Source organism: Meleagris gallopavo, chromosome Z, assembly GCF_000146605.3.
Source record: "Meleagris gallopavo isolate NT-WF06-2002-E0010 breed Aviagen turkey brand Nicholas breeding stock chromosome Z, Turkey_5.1, whole genome shotgun sequence".
NCBI classification, from domain to species: Eukaryota; Metazoa; Chordata; class Aves; order Galliformes; family Phasianidae; genus Meleagris; species Meleagris gallopavo.
This window is the reverse complement of record NC_015041.2, coordinates 39824085-39838405: the sequence shown is the minus strand read 5'-3', so window position 1 is coordinate 39838405 and position 14321 is coordinate 39824085. Positions and strand designations below refer to the sequence as shown.

General features: G+C 39.3%; 1 protein-coding gene across 1 annotated transcript in view; it reads right to left on the bottom strand.

Annotated features, from left to right (window-relative positions):
- The window catches only part of SYK (spleen associated tyrosine kinase), a 22613-nt gene extending 9045 nt beyond the window's left edge, over window positions 1–13568 (bottom strand). The window contains exons 1-3 of the mRNA XM_010725856.3: window positions 13321–13568; window positions 3441–3897; window positions 2716–2876 (exon numbers count right to left, since the gene is read on the bottom strand). Of these exons, the coding sequence (XP_010724158.1) occupies window positions 2716–2876; window positions 3441–3854 (575 nt within the window). The 5' untranslated portion in view covers window positions 3855–3897; window positions 13321–13568. The remainder of the gene's footprint in view (window positions 1–2715; window positions 2877–3440; window positions 3898–13320) is intronic.
- Between the last annotated feature and the right edge of the window lie 753 nt (window positions 13569–14321).

Genomic DNA, 14321 nt, shown 5'->3' with positions numbered 1-14321 from the left:
ACCTAGTTTTCTTTATTCGTCCACAGAGAAGCACTCTGACCACATACAAAACAATATGTCCTGAGGTAAACTGGAAAAGATGACAGTTTTAATATATGATCAATACCATGATTCTGATGATGCAATAATAATTTGCTAAGATTTTGCTCCTATAGACAAAAAACAGTAAAAGAAATGAGAAAAATCACAAGGGAATGAAAAGAAGGAATGATATTGCTGGTGGTAATGTACTATGTGCTGACTACTTTCATCAAACCTTTCAGGGCTACTGAAAGTGTTCAGAAGAGTTCTATGACAACAGGAAACTTTGGCTGCACAAACTTTTAAGAATTTTTTTCTTATCATGTGTAGAGAAAACAGCTGAGTAGGTGACTTTTAGGGCATCATCCTAAGAAAACAGGGCAAGAAGCAAAAATATGAAGGTGCACTAAAACTTGGGTGAAAGTGATCATGAAGTACGAAAAGAGATTAAGATGGGAGATATTTTAAGAAATCAGATGTCGATACGCTCAAAGTATTAGTAGGTAAGACATGACAGAAATTAACTCACACTGAAAGGAAGATTTAAAAGACTTAAAATTTAAATTACCCATATAAAAAAATATGAAGGCTCCATCTCCATAATTTGCCAATGAGCTTGGCAAAATAATGGCAAATCAGTAATGCGAAAGCAGTTGGTACTGAAGAAGCATATCTACCCCGTACTCACTTCTGAGGTTTCACCTTGGACAAGCTATAGAAAAGTCAAAGATAGATGAATACTGAAGAAGATTACACCAGTAGGTGATGAAATGTCTGCCAAGTGAGTCTTCCTTAGACATGCCCTCTGAGCTCCAATTTCCCTTTTTTTTTCTTGGAGGTTGGGGAGTGGGTCAGGGAGAAGAAGGGAGAATTGCAAAAGATGTCACAGTGGAAACATCAGAACTTCTGAAATGAGGATTTCCAGAAGAAGAACTGTTTAGCTGGAAGATTTCAACTGGCTCTGATCCTGACAAGATTACAACAAAAAGCCACCAACTCTAGTAAAGGGTCTGCATTAACACAGAAAGTGACAGACACAAAACAGAGTCACTACCACAGGAACACTGACAGCTATGGGCATCAGAACTGGTTAATGCAGGCTGTCTATCGGTATTTTTATGTCATCGGTAAATCACTGTGTTGGCTGTTGGTGGCAAGGCTTTGGCTGAGGAGCACAGTGGGAGGAGGTCAGATCTGCCCTGAGCAGGTCAAGGTTAGTACTGGCTCGTTACAGCCAGCTCCGTGAGACACCTCTATGGCACTGCTCAGCCCCTCAGCTGTGCGCACAGAGTGTAGCCCTTTAACAGGAGAAGATCAAGAAGGAACTGCAGCCTGCCAAGAGCCCGCATTGCAACAGGAAGTTTGAGAAGAAGTATCAGAGGGAAACTATTACGGACTGACTGTAACTCCTGACTCTGATCCCCTTTGCTGTCTGATGGGGAGAGGAGTTGGGCATGAAGGAGTGAACTGAGCTTGTGAAAATGGGAGGGGAGTGTTCCGACAGTGGTTCATGTTTTTGTCTTTGTAATTTAGTATCAAAATTTTAATTGGTAATAAATCAGTTTTCTCCAAGAACTGGTAAACAATTTCCCAGTTCTCTCGCATGTTGACCAACAAACTTTTCATTCCTGTTTTCTGACTCCCCATCCAGCTGACGTGGCAGATTGTGAGAGCAACTTGGTGGGCTAAGGTTAACACACCACAGCCACTTAGTACTTGTGGCTTAATTTAGCAGGCAGCTAAGCATCACAAAGCTTTTTGCTCATGCCCCTCCTCTTACGGGATAACGAGAACTGGGAAAAAAATAGAGGTAGAAATTGCGGCTTGAGATAGAAACTATTTACTAAGACAAAAGACAGAAATAACAGTAACAATGATTTTATATATACATACAGAATCATGCATTAGGATCACAGGACCACTTCGGTTGGATAAGACCTTAAAGGTCATCAATACCAACTATCCACTTAAAAGTCTATTGCTAAATCATGCTCCTACACGCCACATACTCATGTCTCTTAAATTTCTCCAGGATAGGCAAAGCCATCAGCTCCATATGCAGCCTGTTCCTATGCCTAATCACTCTTTTCATGAAGAATTCTTCCTGATATGCAATCTAAACCTCTATTGGTGCAACTTGTTGTAAAAACCGAGCACTGTATTCAAGATACAGTCTCACCAGTGCTGAGTACAGAGGGAAAATCAATTCCCTGGTCAATTCCTGCTTCTGATACAAGCCAGGATACCAGTGCCCTTGGCCACTCAGGTACACTGCTAGCTCATGTACAGCCAGTTGTTGATCAGAACCCCAACGTCCTCTTCTGCCGGGAAACTTGTCAGCCACTCTTCCTATAATTCTGCATGGAGTTATAATGATGTAAGGCACTCAACATGTAGCTTTGTTGAATGCCATAATAATTGGATATGATCCACTAATCTAGCCAATTCAGATCCGCCTGCAAGCAAATGAACACTCCCCATTATCATCTCCCATCTTTAAATAAGTGAAAACCCAATTTTGGAGACATTTGCTTAATGTAGGAATAGTTACATCATATAATATCTATCATGATGGACTAGGCTCTCTCACTGCAGCTAAGCCACCTCTTCGGGTATATTCTCACTTGCTATCCATTCAAGTGGACTATGTAATGACACAAGTGGCAAACAGCAGCAGTGCAGGAAAACACTCACAGAAATTTTCCATTGTTTCTTGATCCAATGAGGATACGCTGCTCTGACTCCTCCCGAGAGATCCTCCCATGGAACCAAGGCATCTTCTCATGGGCTGTAGTGGCAATCAGTTTCTCCAGCTGAGGTTTTTGGCTAATGATAGCTTGTTCAAGAGCATGACCCTGAGAGAGAGACAAAATAATGACTGACAAAATAATGAGACATTCTAACTCTCTTCTGCAGTAAAAAATATACAGATATAACCCCAGTATTGTATTGCTTTTGGGACACCTAAAACATGCACGTATTTGTTTTATGTGACGAAAAAATAGTAGTTGCTACACAGACATTAAAAGGTTTTTCCTTTATTTCTGAGAAAGAAATGAGTAACTTAATACATTAGTATCTCAACTGAAAAGACAGTCCAATATAGCTAGACATATTTAACGACCCTGAAATGTCGAACTGTATCTCTGAGAGTGCTGTCCAAACACTGCTCAAAATATGGCAGCTTGGTGCCATGACCTCTGTTCTGGGGAGCCTGTTCCAGTGCTATCACCTCTGGTGAAGAGCCTTTTTTCAATACCCAACCAGACCCTACCCTGATGCAGCTCCATGCCGTTCCCTTGTTGTGTCCTGCTGCTGTTATCAGAGAGCAGAGATTAGCGCCTGCCCCTATACTCCCATAGTGAGGAAGCTGTAGGTTGCCCTGAGGTCCGCTTTATGGCAAATTCACCTGGATTTACCTGCAGATTCCATGTTTGTTTGACATACTCTCTGATGAGGTTCTCTTTTAAATCTTCAAAAGGCCCTGTTTTGGGCTCAATGCCTGGTGGTCGATTGAAAGATTTTCGCAGTAGACAGATAAGGCCATCTGCTTCCTCTGAATGATAGTTAATGAGTTCAGCAGGACTTGCATGTGATTTGCCTCCTGCAATAGCATATGTCCCACTCAGCTCTCTCTCAATTGTGTAATGATGAACCTTCCTTCCATAGGCCAAGGATAAGGCAAAGCCCCCTAGGTAATTCCGGCTTTGGCGAAGCAGGTATAGTCCATCACTCATTCCTCCTTGCATCAGATACTCCTCAGCTTCCTCGCGTGTAATATTGCCAAAGAAGTATGGCAGATGGTTAGCAGGGCTAGCCATGTTGGAAGCCATGATTATTTTTTTTCTTTCCAAGTAGTCAATTAATGTTTAATGCCTGAAAAGAAAAAAGGAAACATGGGTATCACTAAAAATAATTAAAGTGATAGCGTCACCTTGAATAGCTTTCATTTCTAATTGCTTATATTGTAATAATACAAAGGAACACTGACAATGAAAATACAGAAAAGAATGAAGTTCAGTATCTCTGAAGAGTAGTGAAGACAATAGCTTAAATTATTTTACTATTATTTTAACAGTTAAAGAAATCTCTCATGTTATTCTAAAAAACACGCAGTGTCTCTACAGAACTCTAGCTACAGGAGTACTGTTCTTGTCTCCTGTGCTCCCTTGAGTTACCTCAATCTTTGACACTGCCATCAGAAAAACTTACTTTTATTAAACCCTAAGACATATTTACACTGCCTGGACAGCTAGGTACTGTCCTATAAAAGAAGACTACTGTTTCTCTGTCTTTAAAAGATCACTGCATATCTGATATTCTTTTTTTCCAGTGTATGTACACTAAGAAAAATGTGTGTATACAAAGCACAATAACTGAGAACATTAATGTAGAAAATAGATATCAGTTTTATTCATATTACTGTTACTCTGTCTTTCCATCTTCATTACTTTGAATAAGGGCTGAATAAAGGCTGACAAAAGAATGAGAAGCTCAGCTGCTGTTTCAGTTGCTGTGCAGGATCTAGCTGCAGAAGCATTACACCCTTCACAATTAAAATAAATGGCAGGATTTTAGGGAAACGAAGCAGAAGTCCATGGAATCAGCATTAAAAAATGCAAGTATAAGTCAAGGTCACTCAGCTTGCAGCTGGCTGAAGTGCACAACCAAGTCATGTGAAAACGGGTGGAGAGAACTTTATGGAAAACCATTAAGAAGGAAGGGTTCCTGGAGCAACGCTGCAACCAAGGAGTTGGCATCCTAAAAAGAGCCCTTTGTCACAGGGTGCTTCAGGCTGTCATCTTCCTTAGCAGTCCTACTGCAAGCATGGCTGTGGCCTGCTCAGTTCATAGATGAATTACTAGTAAACTGTGGCCAATCTAGTATTTCTTGCACATGGGGCAAGAAACAGGTGAGAAATACCTTTACTACTCTGAGTACGCAAGGTAGTTGCAGTGAGGGGAGCACACAAGTCAACTGAACAAGAATCCCACAACACAGAAAACAATGCAGAGAAGTATAGACAATGCAGAGAAGCATCAAGACTGAGCCATATGTTTTGCAGAACTTATGATTTTCTCCCTTTCCTGAAGAAGGGAGACATACCAGCTGCAGAACTACTTTAGTCCTAAAAAACAGATTTGTATACAGCTTATTTATTAACTCTTATGGTTTGCATCCAAAAATTACTAACTTAAGATCACTTTCTACATTCAACTTAATATTTTCAGCATTTTTTTTGATAAAATTTCCTTCTGCTTTGCCTTATAAATCTCTACATTTTAGGCAGTCATGTTCTTAGTCTAAATTATCTATCAGTACATCTCTTTGTTTATTTATTGCAAAAGAAACCTGTAAGGTAAGAAGTGGAAGAGGACAGTAGTCAGTAAGTCACCACAGTCATTCTACAAAAAATACCATCCAAAGCGGCAATTGCATTTGCACCAAATGAAGACTAAGAGGACTTCCATTCAATTAAATGCATTATTTCAGTAAGTCATTGCAGGGCCAGAGGTTTGTAATCACTGACACGTGTCCCAATTGGATGTTCTTACTAGTAAACTCCATGATCCATACAGGAGCCAGTACTATCCAACATCTGCACTAATGAGAGGGGCAATGAGGCTACAAGTTCACACATAATACTAAACTGCAAGGATACCAGTCGCGGGGACCCTGAAAAGGGTAGAGAGCTTAGCTGAGAGGAATTTGATTTATCTGAACAGGGAAAAATTCAAGGACTTGCACTTGGGGAGGAATAATGCCAAACACAAATATACACTGAGAACTGTCAGCCTGGAAAGCAGAAGAAAATAACCTTAAAGTTATGGTGGACAACAAAATAAGCATGACCCAGCAAAGTGACTCTAGAACTCCTGAAGAAAAATACCACCAGCAGCTTGAGCAGGGGAGCTGTTCTCTCTTCTCAGCACTGCTAAGTACCCTGCTGCAGTACTGTGTGAAGTTCTGGGCTCCTCAGTACAAGGTAGAGATGGACATAATGCAGAAAGTCCATTGGAAGACCTCTAAAATGAGGAAGAGGCTGGAGCATCTTCCCATAGGTAGGATGCAGAGAGAGCTCAGGCTGTTCAGCTGAGAGAAGGCTCTGGGCAGATCTCATCAAGGTGTAAAGATATCTTAAGAGAGAATGTAAAGACAATGGAGCTAAGCTACCTCTTGTATCCACTGAGATGAGGCAGAAATACACAGTGTTTCTCCCAGTCATTAGGAAACATCCATGCTGTAAGAGTGGTTAGGAACTGAAACAGGTTGCCGAGGCAGGCCATGTGCATGGCAGCTCTTCCTGAGCTGAATAAAGGAGTACTGTCTTGGGCACTTCAAAAGAGTGTCCCTATGTACTTCCATGGAAATGACATGCACAAAGAGCACAATAACAGTATTTGATAGAGCAAATTCCGAGCTACAAAACACTGTTTTCCCAAACATTAGCAAAGCATTTTCAGCAGCAATGAACAAAAGCCTACATGCGGTGATTGCAAAAATATGCACCAGACAGGTGAACCAGTGTCTGTCGCCACTGTTGAAATGAACCACCCACCACATCACTACACTCACATTCACTGTTTGGTCTCTATAAACATTCAGCAAGCATCAGTGGATGTAAAGGAGTGCTATTACTTCTACATGGAGGAATTCAGTGGCACACTTGTCCCTGATGCACACTTGAGTATCAATACCATTTATTTGACATCATCTTTGCTGCCATGTGTTGCGTGGGAATGGAGGAGGTCAATGCCCCATACATGTCAGTATGCAGTTCTGACAGTGTCTTCATTAATGTGCTTAACCTTTTGGTTGGCCTTGAAGTGCTTAGGCAACTGAACTTGGAGATGTTTGAAAGGCCCTTGCAACCAATCTATTCTGTTTATAAGATAAGGAATATAGCAGCTTTGTTCCCAGAAGACTTCTGCAGGGGATTTCACAACCTAAATCTACTAACACCATCAGTAAGTACCCCATGGGATTACCAGTCTATGACAGGTTTTGTGTTGTCTTGATTCTGAACGTTACTGGCTTTGCTGTCATCTCTTTCAGCTTAAGAGAAAACATTTGCTCTAAAATGCCTGCTGAACAGGTGACACTTAATCTACCAGCTTTAGAGAAAAACAGCATTAATCTCCTCCTTTGTAACCAGCCACAGGAACACTTAAAAAACCTGTATTTACTGGAAACCTCTACTGCTTCACCTCCACTACCACCTGCCTCCGATGGGCCAACACAATAAAATAGAAGGCATTACTTTTGGAACAAGTCTTGTATGCGGATGAATATAAGCAACAGAACTTACTCCTTACATATATATTTTTTATTAAAAAAAGAGAGAGCAACACAACCATAAAACTAGTTTGACCTCATTTTTGTGAAATTAACGCATCAGCCTGCTTTGATGGCAGTGGCTGCCATTCTCTGTGAGCTCTTGAGGTCTGCGTCAAGAGACGCGTGATGAAATTTTACCCTCCCTGCACTTCACCCTTGAAAACAGCTGTTCACAAACCTATGTACCGCCCGGAAGCAGTGACATGACTAAGCGACTGTGAAGCGAGGGATATTTCTCTCAGGCAGGGTTTATAAAGATGTAGTAGAGAGACACAATCAGATTTTTGAGCTGAATGTCTGATTGCAACTCTACACATTCCGTTTGAAAATGTGTAGAAAATGTATGACTGAAATATGATGCTGACTGGAAATGGAGTTGCAAATAAAAAAAAAATTGATGATTTTTTTGGCAAAACCTGTTCTCAAATTCCTTTATCAAAACACAAAGCACAGCTGCATTTTTTTGCTGTCCACAGGACTGTGGTTACCCAACGTATCGAAATGCATACCATAATGCTAATGCTTTGCTACTCAATTTATTCCACTCTGTCATCTCAAGCGATCTCTCTCTGACTTTCCCAGGAATGAGTCCTCCTATCCTGGCAGCCCTCACAGAGGGTGAACCAGGGCCCTCTAGTTGGGCTGAGGAGGTTCCCAGGGCAGAGGACTCAAAAGGCCTGAAGATGACAAGGTTCGCAAGAAGATAACAGTGTCCAATGAGGTGGGCTTTCCACTTTTTGAGTGCTTGCCTTCCTGGCTGGGCAACATCTAGCAGCTGGCCCTGAGACCACTGAGATTTCAAGAGAAATTGAATGTGATGCCCATGACCTCAGAGCTTTTCTGCAGTCACAGGTGCTGTCCTAGGCATTTTGTCCAGGGCTTCTATGGCTAGACACGCAAGTTGTGCAGGTTTGAGCAGGCCCGCAGGCTTCTGCTCTGTGGAGAGCAGCATTTCTGGGCGCTGAGCAGAAGCAATCACTTCCAGTGCTCCTCTCCCTGATGTCTGGCTGTCAGGTGCTGTGGGTCCTACACAATGGGGTGACAGGGAGAACTCCCCTTCCCAGTGCTAACAAGAAAAGCCTGGGCAGGGGTGCAGTTAAAAAAAGCCTATTTGGGGAACCAAAAGCTATTTCTGAATACTTCAGGATAAACCAAGCTGAGTTAACTTTAATACATGAAGATCCTCTCTGTTCTTGTTTCATTTAAAGCATCTGCAGAAAAGCAAAAAGTAAAACCTTTTTATATACCATGGCGGCTACTACTGCTTCTAGATAGAGCTTTAAAATGAAAGCTCTAAACTTTTATTTCATTTTCATTAAATGAAAACTCAGAAAGTCAGAGCGAACATATAACACCAGTCTACCAGTCTACTTGCAAGAACTGTAAAAAAAAAATAAAAATAACTGGAATGCAAGATCAATGGCCTGACTATTTTCAGGTTCAATCGTAGTGACATTAAGGATGTCAGCATAACAAATTTCCAGATCAAATACACTATTTTTATGGAAGACTGCTACAGAGAGAGACTGCTACAGCAGAACAGTTATGAAAAAGAAAGCACAGTAAAACCAAGACACATCAAGATGTCACTAAACTTTCTCTAAAAATGACTCCAAAATCTTTTTTCAAGGTTCACTACTGTCAGTTGTTTTTCATAAACTCACCAAAAGAAGTAGATCTTCCAGAACATTTTATCAATAACAGTATTTAAACAAAACAGGAAGGATAAAAAAAAAGAAAAAAAATAAAGAACTGCAGTTCTGATCACAGAGCTGTTGATATTGTGGATTTGTTTTACCAACGTAACAGAACAAGACTGGTTTCTTCCAGAAGGATGAGGCCTTCAGCGTGTATTATCTGCGTAATCCCTGATTTAGTTTAGATTTCTTGGATTTTTTTTATCATCAGCTGATAAAAAAGATATCCCTCTGAAGAAAAAAATCATTTCCAGAAGGAAGTCATTATTAAAAAGAAGACAGAACAAAAGAAACGTCTCCTCTCCCCTCCCCTCTTTTATCCTCTCTTCCTTCTTTCTCTCTCCTCTTTCTCTTTGAGGGGGTGGGAGAGGGATGATCTGATACTAGCTTACACAGCTTGACTATTATCATTAAAGATTGGTTTCTGAAACAAAATTACTGAATAATTTTCTAACTTGGACCTAAATCAAAGGAAAGGCTTTCCAGAAATAGTTTCCACCAGCACTAAGGCTAGAAAGGCAAGCTATGTAGAAAAATGCACCTGCTACCAATTATCATGTCAGTGAACAAGCAATCCAGTCTCCTAAGGGGCAGGAATCCCTTTTAGCTAGCAAATAATCACTTGGGAGAACTGCTACCTCGCTTCTCACAAGAATTTCTTAAGAAATGGTATGCAGAGAGACAAGAGCCCTCTCCTTCCTCCTCTGGAGGAAACCTATTTGCAGCACCTGGACTAGTGAAATACTCTTGATAAGGCATGTTTATCACTCTGAGCAAAGAAAATGCACTTGGGCTAACCTGCAATGCTTCCCTAGTTCTCCCAAGCTGGAAAAAAAAATTTGTCGTCAGGCTTCCTCATTCGAGACGTGCACTGTCAATGGTTACACTGCTAACCAGTCCAGAGTGGTGTTTACTACAACAGGCTACTAAAACGCTGCATCCTTTGCAGAAGGAAGGCTTCAGTGGATTTGAGTGCACTCTTCCCCTTTTTCTGCGCACAGGAGACCTTGCTGCACCAGCTCAACCTTTGTTAGGTCTCTGGATGGACACAGTTCATATAGCTTGAAGCAGCAGGTGGTTTCTTTGTGAAACCTGAACACAAAATATTCACCCACTGTCACCTGCCTCGTTATTCGCTTTGGTTTTGGGACTGTCCTGATGTGCAAACGACAAGAATTGATCATAACAGCGCTCTTCTTCTTGACATGCATTAGTTTAAATAAAACATAGTACTCTGAAATTTGCACATTCCCCAATTCAAAAGGGAATTAATTGGATAAAAGGAAATTGAAATCCAATTTCCAAATATAATCCTTATTTAAACATCTACTTGGCTTTACCAATTTCTGAATAAAATATCACAAAAATCATATGTATTCTTTGAAAAGCAGATGTAAACTCTAACACTCTATGTCAGAGATAGGTTGCATTAATGTTGCTTTCTTTGCTTATATTCTGAATGTTTCAGATATTGGTGACCTTCACCTTGCAACAGCTGTTTTTGTTTTTACACACAGTGAACTGGTTGCCTTGATTCAACTTACCAAATTTGCCCTGAGTTTCCCAGAGACTGAACTTATCCATAAACACATTTCAAACACTTAATACCTTGCTATTCTATGTTCTTTTCAAAAAAAATATTAGAAAGTGTTTTTCAGTTAATATTTTCCTGTACCAGATTTTTTAAAGAACTTGAAAAGAAGTCTTTATAGCAAATTTCCAGCCCCAACTAAATAAACTAACTTTTCATTCAGCCCTACCAAAAATCAAGAAAAAGTTTCTAAAAAAGAAAAAAAAATGACACTATTTTAAGCTAAGATTAACTCCTCTGAAATTTGTATAGCCAATTCTGAAATCTCATCTACTATTTTTAAAAGCAGAACTTCACACTCAGTGATCAGCAGCAGCACCCATTTTATCACTCTACCTCCGGCATCTCACAGTCTTAATTTTGCAGTCAGATACCCCAGCTTTAACTAAAAGAAAATGCACTGGATTTTGTCTGTTCTACAGGCTATGGACTTAAAAAAACATGTATATATTTTTATTCTCCGACTAGTTCATTGTCTTGTCCAAAGAAAGGGAAAGAAATAAGAAAAAGACTATGTAGGAGAGTGGGTGTAGCACAGTCGTGGCTGATGTACTCAGTGGTGAGCCCTGGATCTTTCACTCATTTTAATGAATCTGTTGTTTAGCACAATAATTTAAATTTATTTATTTAAATTTATTATTTATTTAAAAAACAGACAAGCTCTGTTTTTATTTACATTATAATGTAAAAGATATTTCGATAATTTTACACCCATTTTCTTTGTACATATTCTCTGCATCTCCAAGCACAGCTGTGATTCTTACAACTGCAGCTCTATCTTCAGCCTAGGATTTACAAGGCTGAATTTATATACAGTACAGTCCTACTTTTTTACAAAAGTTTTTAGCTCTTCTGAGTTTACCTCTACTGAGAATCAACTCTGAAAGATTCCTTGTATCATCTCTTTGCATTATGGAAGGTAGAGAAGCTGCTCTATTAGGAATAGAGCACATATTAGGAATTATCCATTCAAGACACCTAGCATTCCATACTTTTTCTGAGGAACACTGTCTTAAGGCAAAGCAGGAGGAAAGGCAGGGTAGTCCTTGCTGTTCAAATTAATACACTCCATCATCAGCTAGTTACAAACAAGCAGAGAAACCCACAAGGTAATTCTCTACTACATTTCTGCATACTGGCTATTTAAGTTCTAAATTATAAAATTTGTTCTGTTACCTGGTACAGAGAGAAGGCAGATACCGAGGAATCCTTACAAGAGAAAGATTGAGACCCAACTGATCTTAAAATATTTTCCCCTTTCTTTCCTTTCAACAAACTCATTTGAAGTAGTCACTTAGTCGTTGTACATACAGAGACAGGAAATTCTGAACTAATCTTGGCTTTGAAATGTAAAGATAGAAGTACATACTTCTATTGTACTTCTCTAAGGCAGATATCAAATGTTAATAAGTACCAATTATCCTTTCTTAGTATTCCATTCTTTTGTTGCAAACATTAGGAACATTTCCCTGTTAAAACATTTCTAGAAATGACAACTAAAATGTCAGAAAACAAGCTACCATCACCTCCACATCCAAGATTTTCTTATTTTGTCAAATGTAAGCAAAACAACAGTGTTTCCCTATAATATGGTATTTTCCCTAAATTAGAAAGTAAGATGATCCTGCAAATGCTTGCAATGTGAGAAGTTTTCACTCTTATTATATATTTCACTTATTATATATTTCACTCTTATGAACTGCATTTCTCATGTTCACAAGATTACCTTGAGCTTTTAAAGAGGACCACTGTGCTCAGACTGAAGACGTGCACAGGCTGAATGGCGCAAGTACATTCACCCCAATGGGGAAGCTCACACAAGTACACAATCATCTTGAAGTACGAAAGAAACAATTTTAAATAGCTCACTGGAAGGATCTTTCTGTAATTGTTACTCAGTTAATGCAGGGATATGCATTGCATTCCTTGTAATTATGATACAAAACCATACGTGTTCCCCTTTTCAGCCATTTTATCCTGGAGCTAAACATGCAACTGATGTGCACAAAATAGATATTGAACCACTGATCCAAGAGTCTGTAAAGCTAAAAAATGGACAACACGATCTAGTATATTTCTTCCATGGATACACACACAAACAGAATTGCTGACAGTCACAATATTCTAACTAGAAATGCCAGATGATTTACTGTTTTTTTGCTAAATTCTGCACAATGAAAAAGCATAAAGAATGAAAAAAGAATCAATGTTTATTATTTAAAAAAACTATGATTGCAATCCCATGAACTCTGTACACAACATACATTTCAGTAGTGACTTCTGCTCATGTCTCTGTCATAACACACAAAAAAAAAAAAAGATGGAAGTCTACAGTAACATGTCTATGTTATATTTTTTGTTATTACTATTTTCAACGGTGCTTAAATCCAGCTTTTAATTTTACCATCAGTGTTCTAAAATGCAATTTACTTTTCAACATAACCTGCTATCTCCTTCTAAAATTGAATTTCTCGTTTTGTCTAGCTGCAACTTCAGATCTAATTCTGCTTCTTTCAGGTTCATAACATGAAAATGGAAGAGTAGCACTATTCACCATTGATTTTATGAACTTAATACTTTCCAAAGACAGCAAACCTAGAACACTTCAACAGTATTTCTCATGGGGTTCTGCAATTATTTCATGTACATTTGAAATCTGAAGCAATTACTTACATTTCTGGGCATGTTCAGTGATTCCAAACCTTTTAGTTCAATGTCTTTACCAAACTATAACATTTCTCCCCCACAGGAAAAGTGTCAGAAATATAGAACATTCAAACTTCCTTATTTGTCTCTATCACTGAATGTTCAAAAGAGGGATGAAAAAAAGTCACAGTTCCTCTATCTAGGCTGCCTCAACGTATTCTGCTCTGCTTCAGCTCATGGCGTCCAAGCATGTATTAGTGCACAGCTTTAGAAGCTGATACTCGTACCAGATAGCTGTGCCTGCGGATTAAGCTGCAGATTCAGCCCAAAGAATCGAGAAATCTAAATTTGTTTGGATAAAAAGAGTATGAAAGAAGCCCAACAGAAAAGATCATCACAAAAGTTACAAGCAGTTAATTCCCTTAGAAGGAATAATTTTGTTTTAAAATGGAACTACTCTGCAATATTTCGTGTAATCTGGCCGAACTGTGACTCTACCGCTTCTGGTGGGGTCAGTGTCACCCAACAAACGCAGCGTTCAGCTCTGCCCAGGGTAGCATCACTTTACACCCGAACCTGATTAACCCTAGCACAAAGTGCATGTAGTACACATCTAAAGAAGAAAACACTGGCCAACACTGAAATGATCAGCAGCAAGTCAGCCATCACATCTTTAGTACTGACTTTCAACACTTCTATCAATACTCTACGGTTGTTTTGTCAAAAACAAAATCAGAAGTTTGATAAGAAATAAGCCCTTTTTCCAAGCCACTTTCCCAGGTGTCAAATGTTTGCTACACTATGCACCATTCAGAAGTCAGATAATCGCTTACTTTAGAATAAATTTTGCTCTAAATTAAAAACTACTACCACAACACATCAAAACATAACTAAATCTATATACTTTCTGTATTTAAGTTCCATATTCTAGTTCCTCAAATGCCGGGCTAATTATATTATTACAGAAGGACGGAACGTTTCAGCTTGCTTCCAGATTGGTGCATTTGCTCGCCGCTCTCCGCATATAG